The sequence below is a fragment of the Moschus berezovskii genome, chromosome 10, assembly GCF_049115385.1.
Source record: "Moschus berezovskii isolate FMDL1 chromosome 10, NW_MosBer_1.0, whole genome shotgun sequence".
Lineage (NCBI taxonomy): Eukaryota > Metazoa > Chordata > Mammalia > Artiodactyla > Moschidae > Moschus > Moschus berezovskii.
Window position 1 is genome coordinate 77,017,108 of NC_142469.1, and position 22,132 is coordinate 77,039,239.

General features: G+C 37.9%; 1 protein-coding gene across 1 annotated transcript in view; it reads left to right on the forward strand.

The window, feature by feature from the left end:
* The window catches only part of ENPP1 (ectonucleotide pyrophosphatase/phosphodiesterase 1), a 79,893-nt gene extending 59,389 nt beyond the window's left edge, over positions 1-20,504 (forward strand). Inside the window, exons 17-25 of the mRNA XM_055433146.2 lie at positions 617-704; positions 3,370-3,539; positions 4,330-4,381; positions 5,421-5,572; positions 9,212-9,341; positions 10,354-10,434; positions 11,262-11,394; positions 14,016-14,178; positions 16,381-20,504. Of these exons, the coding sequence (XP_055289121.2) occupies positions 617-704; positions 3,370-3,539; positions 4,330-4,381; positions 5,421-5,572; positions 9,212-9,341; positions 10,354-10,434; positions 11,262-11,394; positions 14,016-14,178; positions 16,381-16,551 (1,140 nt within the window). The 3' untranslated portion in view covers positions 16,552-20,504. The remainder of the gene's footprint in view (positions 1-616; positions 705-3,369; positions 3,540-4,329; positions 4,382-5,420; positions 5,573-9,211; positions 9,342-10,353; positions 10,435-11,261; positions 11,395-14,015; positions 14,179-16,380) is intronic.
* Positions 20,505-22,132: the final 1,628 nt, after the last annotated feature.

Sequence of the window (22,132 nt, forward strand, 5' to 3'; positions counted from 1 at the left end):
GAACTCTGGAGTGGGCTGCCATTTCCTCCTCCAGGAGATCTTCCCAACCCAGGGATCCAACCCGTGTCTGCTGCATTGGCAGGCAGATTCTTTCCCACTGAGCCACCTGGGAAGCCCATATTTCATACTATATTTCTAATAATTATTTTTTCATCTATTTGTACTTCATTAAGAATGTTGCTTCACAGTAAACGAAAGGCAGTAATTAATAGGTGGAAAAATAACATACTTATGTTCTAAATAAAGATAATCCCTTCCATTTGCCTAGCACTGTAAAAATTTCAAAATACACTCATATCATTATCTAATTTAATCCCTACAGTATGGTGTATGGTGGGCAGAGGAAGATTTAGACCCCATTTCACAGTTTAAAAAAGATTTCTTCATCATTTTGTTCTGATTGTCAGGTTAGGAATTGTAATAAAGTTAAGAAAGATATCCTAGATGTCTTTAGATTAAGTGTGCAACAGGGATTAAAATAATATCCTAGAAGGTCCACTGGGCACAGTATTTTTCCACTTAATATAACCAATTTGTATGTACAACGGGCAAAGATATAAAATACCTTTTTAGTGACCAACTCTTTAGTGACCAGTTTCTTTTCTGGCCAACATAGGCCCTCTTTATTGGCTACGGACCTGGATTCAAGCACAGCACTGAAGTTGACTCCTTTGAAAATATTGAAGTCTATAACTTAATGTGTGGTAAGTGTAAACAGGTAGTTCTTCTCCCTTCTGAACACAGAGCTGGAATAGATTATCAAAAGTAGGTCACATGTCAGGCACCTTTCAGGAGATGATAAGGCAAGATCCTCATATTTCCACCTTTCTTCTTCCTGACCCAGAGTCATTGAAAAAATATGGAAAACAGCTATCTGATGTTTCCACTAGGCTGCACAGTGGTAAAATATAGCAGTCATAGCAGACAATCTATAAATTCCAAGTGCCTGGTACTTTGCTAGGCTTTAGACTTAATGAGATGACAGTTGAACCAGATCAGGGTGGAAGCCAGAGAAAAGAGTTTGGAGGTTGTAAAATGTGGATCCTCTAGTAGCAATAATAGTTGAATGGATGGCAATGTCAAGGTTGCAGAAATGGAGGAGAACACACTGGCTATTTTCTTAGCTTACTCCATACCTTCTAAATTAGAGCTTTTATGGTTGAGTACTGCATTTTAAATATTGCTTCCTTTTTCTGATAACAGTACTGGAATTTATAAAACCTCAAACGTGTCCTAAGTATTGACATAATTCTTTTAGTGGGAGCCTGAATACTTAAATGAGTTAATATATCCTAAAGCATCTAAACAGTGCCTGGCATATAATAAGTGCTTTACTGTGTAAGTGTTTGCTATTATTATTATTAATAGTATGAGTCTTAGACTTGGACTGAGCTTATTTTGAATCCTAGGTCTACTATATTAGTAGCTTGAGACCTTGAGCTAAGTAAGCATGCTGTTCCAGGCGTGCATGTGTACCAAGTCACTTCAGTCAAGTCCAACTCTTTGAGACACTGCGGACTGTAGCTCGACAGGCCCCTCTGTCCATGGGATTCTCCAGACAAGAATACTGGAGTGGGTTGCCATTTCCTCTTCCAGGGGATCTTCCTGACCCAGGGATTGAACCCACATCTGCTAATTCTCCTGTATTGGCAGGCAGGTTCTTTACCACTAGCGCCACCTGGGAAGCCCAGCTTGGAGAAATTGAAATTCAGTTCTAGACCATTGCGATAAAGTGAATACTCTAATAAAGCAAGTACATGAATTTTTTTTTTTTATTTTCAGTGCATATAAAAGCTATTTTTACACTATATTGTAGTCTATTAAGTGTGCAATAGCTTATGTTCAGAAAAATGTACATACTTTAATTAAAAAGTACTTTATCACTAACACATGCTAAGCATCATCTCACAATGTGGGACTGTCACAGACCTTCAACTGTAAAAAAAAAAATCTATGGAGTGTAATAAATGAAGTACAATGAAATACTTGATCCTTGGAAGAAAAACTATGGCAAATCTAGACAGTGTATTGAAAAGCAGAGACATCACTTTGCCAACAAAGTTCCGTCAAGTCAAAGGTATGGTTTTTCCAGTAGTCATGTACAGATGTGAAAGTTGGACCATAAAGAAAGTTGAGTGCTGAAGAATTGATTCTTTTGAACTGTGGTGCTTGAGAAGACTCTTGAGTCCCTTGGACAGCAAGCAGATCAAACTAGTCCATCCTAAAGGAAATCAACCCTGAATACTCACTGGAAGGACTGATGCTAAAGCTCCAATACTTTGGCCACCTGATGCAAAGAACCAACTCATTGGACAATACCTTGATGCTGGGAAAGATTGAGGGCAAAAGGAGAAGGGATGACAGGATGAAATGGTTGGGTGGCATCATCGACTCAATGGACATGAGTTTGAGCAAACTCTGGGAGATAGTGAAGGATAAGGAAGCCTGGCGTGCTGTAGTCCATGGGGTTGCAAAGAGTCAGACATGACTTAATGACTGAATAACAATGAAATGATGTGTGACTGTATTCATCTACCAAATATTGCCAACTTAAATATATTTAGCACGATTGGCATATAATAACCTAGATAGCATATTAAAAAGCAGAGACATTACTTTGCCAACCAAGGTCCGTCTAGTCAAGGCTATGGTTTTTCCCGTGGTCATGTATGGATGTGAGAGTTGGACTGTGAAGAAAGCTGATCGCCGAAGAATTGATGCTTTTGAACTGTGGTGCTGGAGAAGACTCTTGAGAGTCCCTTGGACTGCAGGGAGATCCAACCAGTCCATTCTAAAGGAGATCAATCCTGGGTGTTCATTGGAAGGACTGATGCTAAAGCTGAAATTCCAATACTTTGGCCACCTCATGCGACGAGTTGACTCACTGGAAAAAAGTCTGATCCTTGGAGGGATTGAGGGTGGGAGGAGATGGGGACGACAGAGAATGAGATGGCTGGATGGCATCACCAACTCGATGGACATGAGTTTGAGTGAACTCCGGCAGTTGGTGATGGACAGGGAGGCCTGGTGTGCTGTGATTCATCGTGTCGCAAAGAGTCGGACACGACTGGGCGACTGAACTGAACTGAACTGAAGCATTGAATAGGGGATAGCTATAGTTATTGTTTACATTAAAATTTAGAAATTTTTATAGAGAGGCACAGTGTGCATATCAGTATTTCCATCAAGAATAGCCTGATTATAAATATTCTACAACCTGAGAAAGAGAGGTTTTTAGTTTTATTTTAGGTAAAGAGTTAAAGACTCTTATATAGATTTGGATTTAAAAAATAAAATTCATAGTGCAAAACTGTTTAGTTTTGAAATTTCTTAAGCAAATCTTTATTTACCATTCTTGCAATTATGCAGATTTACTGAATTTGACACCAGCTCCTAATAATGGGACTCATGGAAGCCTTAATCACCTTCTAAGCAATCCTGTTTATACTCCAAAGCATCCCAAAGAAGTCCGCTCCCTGGTCCAGTGCCCCTTCACAAGAGCCCCCAGGGAGAGCCTTGACTGCTCGTGTGATCCCTCAGTAAGTATTCTGAAGATATTTAGCCCAGTGGCTATGATTTTATAGCACCTTCTGCATAGTGTATGCTACAGAAATACATGATGTTTAAATTAAAATTTGTGAGTGGGAGCAAATGTACATACTTTCAACTCTAGTGACATATGCCAACCTTTTTATTTTTCCCCCCTTAGTTTTTATACTGTCACTGTATTTTTAATCCCCTTGTGTTGAAACTTGATTTGGCTTCAGGCTGTGACAAGTCTAGCTGAATTCTGAAATATACTAAATCCCAGAATCCGGGCTGCCCTCCTAGCAGTGAGGTCTTTTGTGAACCAATCTCAGTATTCCCTCTCTAAAATACATCCCAACCTATTTTAAATTTAGAAGGAAAATATTTGGGGGGATGAAATGAGTTTGTGACGTATAAGGAGATGAAAATATATGACAAATTATAAACAAAATTGATCATGTCCATAAAAGCAGACATTTGAGTAGCTCATCATATGCTCTGTGTTTTGTTTTAGGCTTAATTTATGCTTGTAAAAGACCATAAGAGTAGAGATAAGAATTATAAACAGTAGTTATATTCTTATTTTTAATGACTTGTGTTCTGCTGTGCTAATAATTTTGTCTTTTTCCAACTATTATCCCTATGTTTTTATCCTTTTCTTCAAAAAAATAGTTTCACTTGTACAGAATGGTTATAATTTTATCTTTGTTCTATGCTGGAATACTTAAGCTATAAAAGTCATTTGTTACAAAATTAAAGCACATTTTTCAATCCTCAAAAATTGTATCATTAATTTTTTAGATTTTGCCAATTGTGGATTTTCAGACACAGTTGAATCTGACCGTGGCAGAAGGTAAGCAGGCTTTTTCTCAACAATATGAAGCTCAGAATTAGTTTGGGGTCATTGTTTGAGAATAACCAATAAAATAAGGTAGTAGTGGAGGACCACCTGATGAACTGGGTGAACTTCTTAGCTTGACAATCTAAACTGTTAGTCATAAGGAAGGAAGGGGTGTTTACAGTGGAAGCAGTATGTAATGTAATTAGTGGAAGCTGAATCACGCTTTATGGACTCAGTGAAGTATTTTGAGATTTTGAAGATATTTATAGGTTTATATTATAATAATAGATCCTCAGATTCCATTTAAAATAACTAAATTTCTGTTTCACTTAGTTATTAATTAAAAGGGAGTATAAATTGATTTATCTAAAGTTACTTCTTCATAACTCTTGAATGAAAATTAAGCATATTCAGACAACTGACGAAGTGTGGATATTTAATATCCCTTTGATATTCCTTGACATAGTCTCAGATCCTTAAATTACTTGGCTAACAGTATTTTCTTGCTGAAATAAAAAAGTGAATTCTGCATGCTCTTGACTTGGACTTATCTCTATAAAATCTCTATAAATGGGCAGATTAGAGAAATTTTAGATGACCCCAAGGTGGCAAAGTGTCATGGTGAAAAATGACACCTTTGGAACTGAGTAGATAAGGGTTTGAATATGAGCTTAGGAACTGTATGTCCATGGAAGAAATATTTGTTCCCTATAAGATGCTCTTTTCTCATCTGCAAAATAAGTATGTAGCCTCAATTTATAGTGGTCCATATGAATTAAATTCAATGATATATACAGAGAATTCTATAAAGCATCTGATGCTTGAGAAAAGGACAGTAAATGGTATAAGTACTATTATTCCATTTGGTGTAGTCTCATAATTTTAGTTTTAAATTTTTGCTTTCTGAGTATACACATCATCCAGAAAACTTTCTTTTGATAGTATGTCTTGGAAAATAAGTATTAAAGATAATATTAAAGAATTTTAGTAATATAAGTCCTAATTACTGAAATTCTTAGCAATCTCATGTCGTATCTTCTTATGACCCAAGAGAAGACCATTAAGCGTGGCACTCTACCCTATGGAAGACCCAGAGTCCTCCAGAACAGCACTGTCTGTCTGCTTTACCAGCACCAGTTTGTGAGTGGTTACAGCCATGACATCCTGATGCCCCTTTGGACATCCTACACCATCGACAGAAATGCAAGTATTTGTCACCTCTTTACCTCTGTGTGATTATTTTATATTATTACTAAGCAAAGCTTTGACAGCATCATTTCTCACTGTCAATCTCGGCTCTGTAACCAGCTCCCAAATTAGAAGATCACTGAACCGAGAGTCAGAAAAATTAGGTCCCCGTTCTAGCTTGGCCACTGACTAGCTATGTGACTTTGACATTCAGACCAAACCTCTGTGAAATGAGGGTATGCAGTGAAGGTGTCTCCCATGCTTTGGTTTTTTTCCTTGGTTTTAATATTTGATGATGCTAATTTCTAATTTCATGAAATCACTTTTACAATCAATTACAGTTATTATTTATAAATACACAGCTGTGTAAGTACAAGGATTTCCCTCAGCTGCCCAAATCTTGGGCCCTCAGGGATGGAGGAGGACACTGAAGCTCAGTAACCGCACTGCATATACCACCTACAGGGAGACCTCCCAGACCAAACCAGGGAGAGGTCTGGGGTCCTGTCCACCACCCAGACTGGAGGAGTTCAGCCTTGAAAGGAGTAGAGGAGGATATTCCAGAATAAGACCATTCTCCTTCACCCTCACCCCCTGGATGCTGTGGTAGCAAGATAAATGAGGAAAGAAATAGAGCTTGAGAAAGAGAATGGGGGCAGGAGATGAGATTTAGATCTTATCTGGAAATAAAGTTTTAAGCTAGTTGTTGTTCAGTCCCTAAGTCGTGTCTGACTCTTTGTGACCCCATGGACTGCAGCACACCAGGCTTCCCTGTCCTTCACTATCTCTTGGAGTTTGTTCAAACTCATGTCCATTGAGTCAGTGATGCCATCAACCATCTCATCTTCTGTCGCCCTCTTCCCCTCCTGCCCTCATTCAAGGGTGCCCACTCTCACCACTACTCTTCAACATAGTTCTGGAAGTTTTGGCCACAGCAATCAGAGCAGAAAAAGACATAAAAGGAATACAAATTGGAAAAGAAGAAGTAAAGCTTTCACTGTTCGCTGATGACATGATCCTCTACACAGAAAACCCTAGAGACTCTACCAGAAAACTACTAGAGCTAATCAATGATTACAGTAAAGTTGCAGAATATAAAATCAACACACAGAAATCCCTTGCATTCCTATACACTAATAATGAGAAAATAGAAAGAGAAATTAAGGAAACTATTCCATTCACTGTTGCAACGAAAAGAATTAAATACTTAGGAATATATCTACCTAAGGAAACAAAAGACTTGTACATAGAAAACTATAAAACACTAGTGAAAGTAATCAAAGAGGACACTAATAGATGGAGAAATACACCGTGTTCATGGATTGGAAGAATAAATATTGTAAAAATGAGTATTCTACCCAAAGTAATTTATACATTCAATGCAATCCCTATCAAGCTACCAACAATATTTTTCACAGAACTAGAACAAATAATCTCACAATTTGTATGGAAATACAAAGAACCTCGAATAGCCAAAGCAATGTTGAGGAAGAAGAATGGAACTGGGGGAATTAACCTGCCGGACTTCAGGCTCTACTACAAAGCCACAGTCATCAAGACAGTATGGTACTGGCATAAAGACAGAAATATAGATCAATGGAACAAAATAGAAAGCCCAGAGATAAATCCACGCACCTATGGACACCTCATCTTTGACAAAGGAGGCAAGAATGTAAAATGGAGAAAAGACAGTCTCTTTAACAAGTGGTGCTGGGAAAACTGGTCAGCCACTTGTAAAAGAATGAAACTAGAACACTTCCTAACACCATACACCAAAATAAACTCAAAATGGATTAGAGAGCTAAATGTAAGACCAGAAACTATAAAACTCCTAGAGGAGAATGTAGGCAAAACACTCTCTGACATAAATCACAGCAGGATCCTCCAAGACCCACCTCCCAGAATATTGGAAATAAAAGCAAAAATAAACGAATGGGACCTAATTAAAATCAAAAGCTTCTGCACAGCAAAGGAAACTATAAGTAAGGTGAAAAGACAGCCTTCAGAATGGGAGAAAATAATAGCAAATGAAGCAACTGATAAAGGATTAATCTCCAAAATATACAAGCAGCTCCTGCAGCTCAATTCCAGAAAAATAAATGACCTAATCAAAAAATGGGCCAAAGAACTAAACAGACATTTCTCCAAAGAAGACATAAAGATGGCTAACAAACACATGAAAAAATGTTCAACATCCCTCATAATCAGAGAAATGCAAATCAAAACCACAATGAGATACCATTTCACACCAGTCAGAATGGCTGCTATCCAAAAGTCTACATGCAATAAATGCTGGAGAGGGTGTGGAGAGAAGGGAACCCTCTTACACTGTTGGTGGGAATGCAAACTAGTACAGCCACTATGGAGAACAGTGTGGAGATTCCTCAAAAAACTGGAAATAGAACTGCCATATGATCCAGCAATCGCACTTCTGGGCATACACACCGAGGAAACCAGAATTGAAAGAGACACATGTACTCCAATGTTCATCGCAGCACTGTTTATAATAGCCAGGACATGGAAGCAACCTAGATGTCCATCTGCAGATGAATGAATAAGAAAGCTTTGGTACATATACACAATGGAGTATTACTCAGCCATTAAAAAAGAATGCATTTGAATCAGTTCTAATGAGGTGGATGAAACTGGAGCCTATTATACACAGTGAAGTAAGACAGAAAGAAACGCACCAATACAGTATACTAACACATATATATGGAATTTAGAAAGGTGGAAATATATCCCACCAGAAATTGAAAATGTCTGGTAAGATATAGGATGCTCTTAAGGGATAGAAAGGGGATTTGAGAGAGCTTAGTTGACTATAGCAGTTGGATTTTAAAAACAGAGTTATTATTACTCACTAAGATTGTTCATATATATGTAATTTTTGTATCTGTATGTAGAGAGAATACACACACACATTAACATATGTACATAAAGTTTCTACCTTAATTTGAATTTTAATTTTTGAAGAGCATCTTCAAACATTTCAAACACTTTTTAATTGACTTTGTAATGTTGAGTTTGCCAAAAACTTGATTTGTGTTTTTCCATAACATCTTCCAACAACCCAAATGAACTTTTTGGACAACTCAGTATATAGCAGTTTACCCAGTGTTCTGTAGGTCCCCATCCTATTTATTATAGTTTAATACCTTAATTATAATGTCCTTGGACTCTGGTTGAATTTTCAGTTTTCTTATATATTGAAAGCTGCAAAAATTGAGTCATCACTACTCATGAGGTTTTCATATTGAATTGCTGTTCCATGGCTTTCCCCTACTGCCCCCCACCACTTTTGGCTGTGTTGTAATACAAAAGAGTCTGATCTCTAAAAATCAGCAATTCGCTACACAAATGTTTGAAACTGGATAGACAAAAATATTATAAACAAAAGTAGCACAACACGGCAGGAAAAATTTGTACATATATTACAAGTGATTAATATCTTTAATATTATAAAGAGTTTTTACACGTTGGTTAGAAACAAGATGAATATACTAATAGAAAAATGAAAAGTGGTGCAAGGCATGAACAGACAACTTGAACTGCATGATTTTATGACGTGGTTCACCTTTAATTATTTATAAAGCTCTAGTGTTTCGTTCTGTGTGCCTCATCCCCGATTGTCCTTTTCATTTTGTTCTTCAGGACAGTTTCTTTACAGAAGACTTTTCCAGCTGTCTTTACCAGGATTTCCGAATTCCTCTTAGTCCTGTCCATAAATGTTCATTTTATAAAAATAACACTAAACTGAGCTATGGGTTCCTCTCCCCACCACGTAAGTCTCTTCCTCACTGATGTTCCCTTTCCCTTATGTTCTTTCTTTCTTCCATTTCCTTTTCTTTCTTGTGGGGACATGTGCATCTTGTTTATTTATTGGTGAAAACTGTGAATGGGAACTAGAACTATTAGGGAAATTTTTCAAGTATCTAAAACTTGAGTTTTGAAAACCTGTTTACTTTTGTTTGGAGAGTGATGGATTTAGGGTAACCACTGTAGATAGAACATTCTTCACTTTTCTACATTTCTTTTAAACAGAATTTGAGAAACTCAGGTCAAAAGGATGCATCAGGGTTCTTAGGAAGGAGATACCATTTTGTTGTTTAAAAAGAAAACTCTGATTTGTCAAAGAATGAGGTAAAGGGAGAGACTGAGTTTGCTTACTCTTTCACTGATACAGAGCCCTGGAGAATGGCTTTTTTTTTTAAAATCGTGTTCTATTTTTTCAAGTGGCAGATCTGTATGTTAAAAAGTCAGAAGACTCCAGTCAGTACGCTCCATATCCAGTCCAGTCCCCAGAGCAAGCTTCTGAAGTCAGAACTTGGCTTTTGCATTATAAAAATAGGTCCAAGCCAGAAGTCCATACAAAGAAGCCTTGTACAGCAATTTCAAGGCAGACATCCCTTGTGGTGTTTTTTCTGGTTAGTAGATGTTCTGAAGCCAGATGGTCTCTTCTTTACTTTTCTCCGTGAAAGAGTTCAAGGAAAGATTGTTGACACAATATACTTTAGTTGAAAATAAGGCAAATGAAGTAAAATTTGAATATGTTTAATTTGGGCCCTTCATATTAAAGATTTTGTTTTTTGATAAATTCACCTTGAAGAAGAAAAGATCCAATTGTTTTTTTTAAGGGACCTGATCACATTGCATTTCCCCCCTTGATCTAGTACATGGGAGAGTGTTACGAGTTTAAGATGATAGCCCATTTTTAAAATACCCCCATGAGAAAGTATAATTCTTACTGTGATTTGTGAAGAATGAAATAGTTGTTCTTGTTATTTTCTTTGTAGAATTACATAAAGGTTCAAGTCAAGTATATTCTGAAGCATTACTTACTACTAATATAGTGCCCATGTACCAGAGTTTTCAAGGTAAAATTTTTTAATCTTATATCTCATAATTTCAAATGAATTTCCCAAAATTATAGGTATGATTTATGTGTAATGACTGATCCTCCAAATTAAATGACTAAACATCAAATATGTTCTTATAGGTTTGTTTAACTTAGAAAATACCAGTACACAAAAAATCCTACAAGTATTGAATTATGGTATAGTCCCATATTTATTATTATGCTTTATATTTAAGTGTCTCCAAACACTTCTGGTGGGAAAAGAATGTACTGTTCCTCCTAACTTATCTAGCTAATGTAATCTACTAAAAGATATTAAATTTCAGTCTGTTACCTTATTTAACTATTTGGAAGTTCTTGATAATTGTTTTTAATTTAAAATGAATATATTTTACATCATTATTAATTATTGCAGCTATTGGCTTTTTTAAGAATAAATACACATTTATACTTTAAGTAACTTACAGAGCATACAAGGAAAATTTTATTGTAATTTACCTCTAGAATGCTTTTGAATAGTTCAAATTCTCTAGAATATTTTTTAAAAATACAGATGTTAACAATAAATTTGAATAACTTGCCTTGTTTGTGTTCTTATATTTTTTATGCTTAACGTGTGATCTCAGCTTCATGATAATATGTATATTTAGGGATGCCTGAAGTAGAATTGAATTCAGCATTTTCTGGTTAGTCTTTCCAAGAGCAAAAGCTGAACAATGGATTTTTGGCCAGACTTCACTTTATCCCTAATTATGACAGATGTTAATTTTGATTCATGATTTGATTCATAGTTGATTTATGTCATCTTGTTCTTTTGACACTGTAGCGTCTTCCTTCTTGTTTCAGTTATATGGCACTACTTACATGGCACCTTACTGAAGAGGTATGCTGAAGAAAGGAATGGTCTCAATGTTGTCAGTGGTCCTGTGTTCGATTCTGATTATGATGGACGTTATGATTCCTTGGAGACTCTGAAGCAGTAAGAACATATTTCATTTACTCTTAAATACAGCTCTCAAATGGGACTACCATCCAGTTGAGTCAGCAGAACCTCTTCTATCTAACTATTCATATCTGTGTAGCTGACATTTCTGATTATGCAGGAAGCCCCTTGAAATAGCTGATTATTTTTGATGTTTTGATGTTCAGTAAAATGTTTTTTTAGATGAAAGTAGTGTTTATCCCGGAGAAGGCAATGGCAAGCCACTCCAGTCCTCTTGCCTAGAAAATCCCATGGATGGAGCAGCCTGGCAGGCTGCAGTCCGTGGGGTCGCTAAGGGTCGGACACGACTGAGCGACTTCACTTTCACTTTTCACTTTCACATATTGGAGAAGGAAATGGCAACCCACTCCAGTGTTCTTGCCTGGAGAATCCCAGGGACGGGGGAGCCTGGTGGGCTTCCATCTGTGGGGTCACACAGAGTCGGACACGACTGAAGTGACTTAGCAGCAGCAGAAGCAGTGTTTATCCCCTACTCAGCTTAGATGTGGAGAAGGCAATGGCAGCCCACTCTGGTACTCTTGCCTGGAAAATTCCATGGACGGAGGAGCCTGGTAGGCTGCAGTCCATGGGGTCACGAAGAGTCAGACATGACTGAGCGACGTCACTTTCACTTTTCACTTTCATGCATTGGAGAAGGAACTGGCAACCCACTCCAGTGTTCTTGCCTGGAGAATCCCAGGGACGGTGGAGCCTGGTATGCTGCCATCTATGGGGTCACACAGAGTCGGACACGACTGAAGTGACTTGGCAGCAGCAGCAGCAGCAGCTTAGATGAATAATTCTGTAGCTCATAATAAATACTGAACTCTGCCTTTTGTTAAGAAGATAACAACAGTGTTTAAAATCTCTTTCTGTGGCTATTGTGAAGATGCTGTTTTAACTAGCAAACTGCCAGTTTCAAGATAAGGAATGATACAGTGTGACTGGAGGCATCCTGAATCAAAGAAGCAGAAGACATAAAGCCATAGTGCCGTAGTTTTGCTGTAGGTTGAATGTCACAGCTTTCAGTTTTATCCAACTCTGCTACAAGGGGAATTTGTTGCAGAAGTGAAAGTGGGCTGGAAGAGGATGGCCATGTCCCAGATCACTTCTGAGTCCCTGGGATGGCCACCGACTGTGGGTTGATGGCTGCACACAGGAAGGACTTCAAGAGTGAGCCCTAGTAAGGAGAAAGAAGGTGTATTCAGGGAGATACACAGTCCACAGATAGAATGTGGGCCATCTCAGAAAGCAAGAGGCACTGGGGTATGGCGTGTCAGTTTTTATAGGGGTGGGTAATTTCACAGGCTAATGAGTGGGAGGGGTATTCCAGCTCCTTTGAGCAAGGGGTGGATATTTCCAGAAATTGGGCATTGCCCACTTTCTGATCTTTATGGTCGGCCTTGGAAATGTCATGGTGCCTGTGGGCGTGTCACTTAGGATACTGATGGACTTAGTTTGCCACCTTAGTCTGCCACCTTGGACTTAGTTTGTTCTAACCAATTTATGTCATGTCCTTGGGCTATGTTATGTTTATAAAGGTTGTGCCCTGCCCGCTTCCGGTCTCAGAATGCTACAATGACCTTCTTGAGAAACCATCAGTGGTGCTTTCATAAAGGAAAGAGAAAGAACATTTTAGAGATCGGTTGATCTTTATTAAAACAATTACAAAATTTTTGGAAGCAATTTTGGTTCTTCAGTCTATGAGAAAAGTGTAGTGTAACATCCACTGGGATTCAGCCCCTTTCTGAGAACTGCTCCCTCAGGCTGACTTAGAGATAACTGTTTATACATATACACCTATGACCACATCATTTGTAAAATTATATTTTCATTATATTCTTTAAGGCGTAAGGATCCTATGTAAATGCCTCAGAGATGGCAGCAGGAGAATGGGTAAACAGAACTTATACCTTTCCCATTCACAGCTTCAACTGGAACACATTTTAATCTGCTTTATGTATCTTGGTTCCACATAAGATTGTGTGTGTTTTTTTTAATGATACCACCACTGTAACAAAACCAAATGTATCTACTTTTTTTTTTTCCAAACAAATCTAGTCTTGAGACCTAAGGAAATAGAATTAAGATGAGGTAAAGGTGTTACTTGGGACATCATTGAGAATATGCTTTAATTTAAAAGAAAGTAAAAGCAAAGTTATAGAATAGGAAAAAAGATCCAGTTAAAACAACAGCTTCTCTGAAGGAGCTGGAATGAAAAAATCTCAAACCAGTTCTCTCTCTTTCACACTTTGTTCATAACTGCTGGAGTTTAAAAGATTCTCAGTAATGCTTTAGAGTCTTGGTTGTACATATTCAAAATTGATGATTTTTTTCCCTTAGTGTCTCAATTCCAGTTTGTTAAGGTGGAATTACCAAAAAAATACAAGGTTTTAATAAATTTCTATAAAAAGTAACATTATTTGGATTGTGTTTCTATGTCTTCTAATTCTTCTTCTTCTCTATCCGGCAGAAAATGTTGAGGTATTATGATGATTAACTTCTTACAATATGTTGAATTATTTGACTGAATTTTATTTGGGGATGTATTGTAGTGAAATAGCCATTAAAGGGAATAGTTATTTTTTTCTTAAAGTGAATATTACCGTATTTTATAGAAACAGCAAAATCATCCGTAATCAGGAAGTTCTGATTCCAACTCACTTCTTCATTGTGCTAACAAGTTGTGAAAATACATCCCAGACTCCCTTACAGTGTGAACATTTAGATACCATGGCTTTCATTTTGCCTCACAGGAGTGATAATAGTGAAAGCTGTGCGGTAAGTGGCCTTTAAACATTGATATATAAATATATTTGTGCATGTATTACATGTAACATTACTGTGGGAAAAGAAGACATAACTAGAACATACATGTTTGAGATTATCGAATGGTTTTAAACTTGATCCTCTTAGTTTATTCAAAGAAGATCATTCTTGTCTGTTTAAAGCACTAACAGTAAGATCAAAACATAAAAACTTAGTTGACGTCATATGGCTTAGCCACTAAATCCAAGTATAAATTCTGGGCCCTCCCCTGGAATAAAAGGGCTGCAATAGATTATGCTTACATTTCACTAACCAAAATGATGTCAAGTGCCTTGAATTAGGTGTTAAGTTCCTTTTCCATCTGTACCATTCCAGAAGCTATTATACCAATAACTTAAATATAAGCATTTAACAAATTCTATAATGGCAGTGTAACTAGAAGACACTGAATATTGGACTTGAATCAGAAAGTGAATCGTTTGAAGGTGTCTCACATATACTTGGTCTTCCCTGGTGGCTCAGATGGTAACAAATCCACCTTTAATGCGAGAGACCTTGGTTCAGTCCCTGGGTTGGGAAGATCCCCTGGAGAAGGGCATGGCAACCCACTCCAGTATTCTTGCCAAGAGAATCCTCATGGACAGAGGAGCCTGGTGGGCTGCAGTCCATGGGGTCACAAAGAGTTGGACATGACTGACTGACTAAGCACATAGCACATATACTTGCCCTTCTGTTTCATGTCTGAAATAGTGACTAAGGATTAGCTGGATTTTGGCTGAAAGAACAGATGTCTTTTATTTATTCATGTAAATACTGGAACAGATGGGCCAGTATCTACTGGCCAAGTAGTCTACTGAGTCAGGCTCTTCCCTTGAAAGCCAGAGTGACGGTTGCTGGAGTGGAGGAGACTGAGTGAAATAGCAGTAGGGTGGTGGATGATTGGAAGCTAATGGAAAATGGAAATTATTGAGCTGTTCCCTTTTATGTGAAAAGTCTGTATATTATTTGCAACTAATAATATCATCAGGGCACATGAACCTTTATTGAAGTATGTCTTTAAAATATAATCATAGCACACTAGCCAGTGGATATATTCTTCATTTGACTTTTTCCAGTAGCCATTTTCAGAAAAATTTACACCAACGTATGGATGTATGATTTCCATCTCTGCTTGCATGTGCCAGAGCATAAGCCTTTAATTCGTTTTTGATCTCACATTAGCTAGAACTTCACTACTTCACCAGAAGTGAAAGTGTGTTTTTCCACTTCCCCTAACCCTTTCTTCACTGCAACTGTGTAGATAACTGATTCTGATAAGAACTAGCATTTGTATAGCTCATTTGCTCACATCATTGTGTTTGATCTTCAGAGCAACCCTGTGAGGAGGGCACAGGTAAGAGAATTAGTATTCAGATATTAAGTAACTTGCCTCAGTTTCCCTGTAGGATAATGGTAGAAGTAGAACTTGAATCCACGTTGTTGTTGTTCAGTCACTCAATCATTCCGACTCTTTGCAGCTCCATGGACTGCAGCTTGCCAGGCCTCTCTGTCCCTTACCATCTCCCAAAGTTTGCCCAAGTTTCATATCCATTGCATCAGTGATGCCATCCAGCCATCTCATCCTCTGATGCCCTCTTCCTTTTCTGCCCTCAGTCTTTCCCAGCATCAGGGACTTTTCCAATGAATTTGCTGTTCACATCAGATGCCCACAATACTGGAGTTTCAACTTCAGCATCAGTGCTTCCAACCAGTATTCAGGGTTGATTTCCCTTAAGATTGACTGGTTTAATCTTGCTATCCAAGGGGCTCTCAAGAGTCTTTTCCAGCACCGTCATTTGAAGGCATCAGTTCTTTGGCATCATTCCAAGGTCCTTTCTGCTAATTCCCATATTCTTTCTACCATGACATGTTACTTCTGTTTTCCAACATTTTTAACCCCATACTTTGGTGTTTCTTGCACCAAGGCAACGTAGGTACATCTGTTCCACATATACTTTCCTCAGATTTGATACATCTACTAAACAAACATGAATGGTATGTGTTGGATGGTGAATTGCTCAAGAGCAGGGATTATGCCTAACAATTCTCATGGCATCTGCCATTTAAGAGACAGGGTGTCTGTCATGGCCGATTACAATGAGGGAGATGCAGAGTGTGTAGGGAAGGTGGATTGACTATTGTCCAGTGACTTTTCTTCCTTTCCCACCCTCATAGCACGGGAAGCATGAATCCTTATGGGTTGAAGAATTGTTGAAGCTACACAGAGCTCGGATCACAGATGTTGAACACATCACTGGACTCAGCTTCTATCAAGAAAGAAAAGAGCCAATTTCAGACATTTTAAAGTTGAAAACACATTTGCCAACCTTTAACCAAGAAGACTGATACTTTTTTTATTCCAAAAACACAGCAGTAAATCTTTGTGAAAGAGCCTTCTGTTTTATACATCCTCTATTTACACTGTTGCATTGTTTGGAGACTGTCGACCAGAGTTAGAACTGGGAATCCTCTGTGATACACGACCTTCTCAGGGAAACTTGTGGCCTCTGCCAAACAGTAGGAAAGTGTTCCTACTGAGTCTCACACATGTTTGAATGTGTAAGAATTGTTCAGATTTGGGAATAAAGACAGATCATACCTAAAACTGCTCTTCTACTTCTCTTGAGGGCAGAAGGAGCTGTGAACATTCTCTGGACACCAGATATTTGAATCATATTATCATTAATACATTTTTATGATGCTGACAAACACGAGACTAATGAATAGGACTGGAGTAGACCATGTTTCATTAGTTTATTCACAGGAATTTAAAAGTGATCCTGGATTCTTTTATGATAACTTAGATATTCATTTATTTTCATTTTAACCAGAAAAGTTAATGGGAGCAGAAATATTTGAAGCCCTATTTTTATCTCTTCTGTACACCCCCTCAAAAGCTATTTTTAAATTGTGACTGGGTTTCTTCAGATTTAATTCTTCTTTCAGGTTAAACTTTGAGGGACCATCTGTACTGAGTGTATCTACCCTTTATAAAATTTTATTCTACATTTGTACCAAAAAAGAGAAATATTCCCAATCTGATCACTGCTAATATAGGTTGAAAATAACTTCAATAATGGTTATTTTATACTGTTAAAAGTGTGTCTTGTCTTAGTGAAACTTCGTGGGGCTTGTCAACTCATGCAAGATAGCATTTTTTCATCCAAATAATAGAAATATTTTCCTCTATACACAAAAATCACCCTACTAGCAACAGAGCTGTACTGTTCTGAGATGTTCATTTTGAAGTTCCATTGATTTGAAGAGAATGTATTACCATCATTTTATATCTTCGTAATGCTCATGATAAATTAACTTGATTTTCTTCACCTCATAGACTATATATACCCTTCAGTACCAACCTGTGAATGTTCAAAAGCTTCATTCATTTTTTAGGCTCCTTGAGTCTGATTTAAGTGTTATATTAATGATGACACCAAAGGCCTGTATTTGTCCTTCACATTCCCTTGTTCTTCAATAGCATAGGGGCCCCCAAACCTTTAGATAATACAGTTTGCATCTGAAAATTATTCACTCATTTAGAAAGTTGCCTTGATTTTGTTTTAGTCCCACAGATCCCTGAAGTTCTATACATTTTTTCTTTTTCTCCCAGTCTCTTTTTCCTCTGTTATTTAGATTGAGTAGTTTCTATTGTTCGTGTCTATTGTTCTGTCTTCAATTTCACAGATTCTTTCCTCTAATTCATTTTGCTGTTGAGCCCATTCATTGATTTTTATATTTCAGTTATTGCAGATTTTTTGTTTCTAAAATTTCCTAGATTCTTCTTTGTAGCTTTTATTTCCTTGCTGAGAATTTTTATCTCTTTGCTGAGACTTTCCAGTCTTGCATTTGTTTCAAACATGTTCATAATGGCTTATTGAAGCATTATGATGGATGTTGTAAAATCCTTGTCAGATAATTCCTACATGTGTGGTCTTTATGTTGGCATCTGTTATCTTTTTTCATTCAAAAATATTTTTCTGGTTCTTGTTGTAATGAATGATTTTCAACTGAAACCTGAATATTTTAGGGGTTATATTTGAGACTGTGGATCTCATTTACACTTTCTGCTTTAGCTGAATTTAGCAGGGGAATTGGGGGCACTATCCTATTAATGCCAGTTGTGTTAGAGTCCAGGTGTTTTTTACCCTCTATTGACACTTGGAGGGAGGAGGAACCCTTGTTTCTGGACAGAGTGGGAATTTAATATCGTACTGTAGCTCCATTGATGCCTCCCTGCCTGGGGTGTGCTGCTGCTGCTAAGTCGCTTCAGTCGTGTCCGACCCTGTGCGACCCCATAGACAGCAGCCCACCAGGCTCCTCTGTCCTTGGGATTCTCCAGGCAAGAACACTGGAGTGAGTTGCCATTGGACGTGCTAGATTCCTAATTAATGCTCCCATGTGGTCTTCACTGATGCTGTCGACAGGGGTGGCAAGGCAAGTGGTTTTTTTTTTTTTTATCACTAGTGGGAATAAAATTACCAGTTTCCTACTCAGCCTTCTCTAATGCTATTCTGGCAGAGAATTTGGGGCAACTCTTGACAGCTTGTCAAGCCCCTGTCTTTCCTGGCATGGTGATGTTTAGTTGGAGTGGAGTGGTTATTGTTTTCTTTCTTGCTAGGCCACTCCTCCTCTGGTCCTTTGGCTGGAGAGATAGCAGGCCTTTCTTGGGGCTTCTTTTTGTCCTTGTTGGAATTTCCAGGTTGCTGACTTTTTCAGCAACAAGTCTGGGATATATGAACTGAAAGAAAATCCAGGGAAACTCATTGCAGTGTTGCTTCTTGGGTCTTGAGGTCCGTAGCCTGTCTGCCTTCTCCTCTCCACCTTTTAGACTCTTCCTATGTTTCTTTTTATATAATAACAAAGCTTTTTATCTGCACTTTGCAGAAGGATATCTACTTCTTTATAGAAGTATCTTACTGATTTTTATATGTTCTTCAAAACACATACAAACACAGTTGCCTCTACATAGAACATCTTAGCAGATCTTAATTAAGTGGATAGATGCCTTTCCCCTTTGCCAAACACCAGGAATAACAGAAAAAACAAGTTACAGTCTTTTTAGTCTTGAAGAAAGGGAGGAGACATAAGAAGTGTAAATGATCCCCAAAGTGTGGTAAATGTTATAATGGAGCCATGGGCGGAGTGCCAGGGAGCACGAAAGAGATACTGGGTGCTGCTTGGCAGTGAGAGTGGTGAATTACCAGAAGTGGTGCTGACTGGGCTAGAACTTGAAGGATGAATTTGAGCTCTTCAGGTGAATAGGTGAGGAAAGGGCATTTTGGCCTCCCTTGGATGCATACATTTTGGGCATTTTTCCATTTACTGCTGCTTCTGATATGTTCTACAAGTGTCACTGTGACCAGTTTACAATATGCAACTGTTTCATTTTTCTTTGGTGACCTCCTGTTCTTAAAGGAAATGTCAGAATATAAATTCTGTGCTCTTTAAAGGGAAAGGCATGCATATCTGTTCCTACTTAGTTTTCAGTTGCTCTTATACAGCATTCTTTCTTTTTTCCCTCTTGTCTTGAAAGAGACCCTTTCTTTTACTCTTTAATCAACTTAAAACATACGCTTAGTCTCCAGTTTGAATGCTAAATTCACATGATCATGTATGGAAATGTTTTTCTCTTACTTTTCTCAATAAAGGCCATTCTTTCCTTTCAAATGAACAGCAAAAACTTTTGTTTATCCCTAATTTTACTGCCCTGTCTCTAGTCAGCACTTCTTAAATGAGGTAAGTAACTCTCATGCAAAATTTTCTACTTGGTTAGTCTAGTGATGGCAGATCAGGTGAAACCTAAAAACATTTCCGGGAATCAGAGAAAAGAGGGCAAGCCTTAGGGAGAATAAGGTGGAATGTTCAGGTGCCAGCGGGATAAGGAGATCCATAGGTCAGTTGGCCTGGTTGGTCCTATTTAAGGAGAGAAGATAGTCCAGACTGGGAGAGAGCTGAACCACCAAGTCCTGCAGGAGGCTCTGACCCCCTCTTGACTCTTTTCTGCCATTAGCTGCAATAACTGTCCTGCCCGGATCTATGGGTACGTGTTTATCTATAATTGAAACTGTTGAACTTTGAAACTAAATGTGATCACACTTCCTACTGGAGACTAGCACAGGAATTTGGTATGTAGGTGCTTTCATAAGGACCAAGTTAAATCTTTATATGACTATAGTTCAAGGACAGTTTTCCCCTGATTTTTTGGCCAGTCTAAATTTTGTAAGATAGAAAAAAATTCTATAGAATAAGTGTCTCTAAGCTAAGAAATGTGGATTTACAAATAAAAGTTGTGTATCCAGAAGACTGGCTGCTTTCCTGTGTGGATGTGGATGTGTGTATGGAGGGTAGGGGTGGGGAATGGGTGGAGCCGCATCTCTCGGGACTGCTGCTGAATACAAGAGTTGCAGACAATTAACCGCAGCTGTGTTGTCCGAAGGCGCGAGAAGATCCAAAGTTCATTCCAGGTTCACAAAGTGAACTTCCGTTTCTGATGTGTGACTGATTATCCTTGTTTTTTGGTATTTTAATTACATTTTAGCTATATTTCAAAGTAAAAACAAGTAACATATATAAATGCAAGGCATATAGAAATATCTTTCGGTATTTAAAATGATCTGAAACCAGAAGGAAAGACTCCAACTTGTAACATATAAATTTTTTCAACATGAAATTTTCCTATTTATCTTCTCCATAGTATATAGTGACTGGGGGAAAAAAAAGATGTTTACTGGAAATCATATCTATACCGGAACAATAGATATATAAAATACATTTAGTCTACTAGGAGTGGGTATTACACCTACGGGATGGTAAAAGGAAGCAATATAATCCTACCCCAATGCAATTGTTTTACATTTAACTTCATACTTGCCCCAAGCACTCAATTCAAGGGACAATTTGAGGATTTTAATAAAAATATCTAACATATTATTTTTAAAACTCATCCAATTTCACTATATATCAGAAATTCAGAACTCAGAATAGACTTCAGCTTTCACAGAACAGAGATACACAACAATTTAATAAAGATACAGGAAATGAGATTTTGATATCTTTTGATAATTTTGTCCAATGATGTCCAGGTATTTTTCACTATCAAAGATTGTTTCTGCCTACACTTAAACGCAGTGGTTTGGGGTTTAAATAAAGGAAGAAAAACAGGGGTCTCAATGGAAAGTTTAGAAGCTAATGAAAGCTTGAAATGATTTTAAATCAATGAGAACAAAATATTCTCAGTCCAATGAATAGATCTCATTGCTCCAATTTCACAATTAAAAAAAATCTCAGATAAAACCTACGATTTTGAGTTCTCGGTCACAAACTATTCTATACCTTGACACAATTTCACTGTCTTGAGTTACTCAGTTTTGTTAAGGTCCAAACAGAAACAAGCTGGTCAATCAATGGGGCTTTTATTTGTTTACTATCTTGTTTTTAAGGTAACACCACTGATTAACTCAGTAGCACACTTTAAGACTGCAACTAGATTAGATTCAATTAGAGCAAAACTGACAATAAGTTTCAAAGCTGTGCTTACTCTGTTAAGGAATTAGGCATTAGGGATAAATTGGGGAACAGGGCAGATAGGATGCCTGTCCCCTTCCTTGGTACTTGAGTTCTAGCCCAGGGCACATTGGGGCTTCCCTGGTGGCTCTGCAATGCAGAAGACCTGGGTTCGATCCCTAGGTCAGGAAAATCCCCTGGAGAAAGGAATGGCTAACCACACTCCTGGTATCCTTGCCTGGATAATTGCATGGACAGAGGCCTCAATCCATGGGGTTACGAAGAGTCAGACACAACTAAGCTACTAACACTTCACTTCCAAGGCAGATGTCCTTATGAGTCCTCTTCTCTATTCCCCTAAGGGATTGATCATGTGATCATACCCTCCTAGACCTTGGAGACTATAGACAGCACCTCCGCT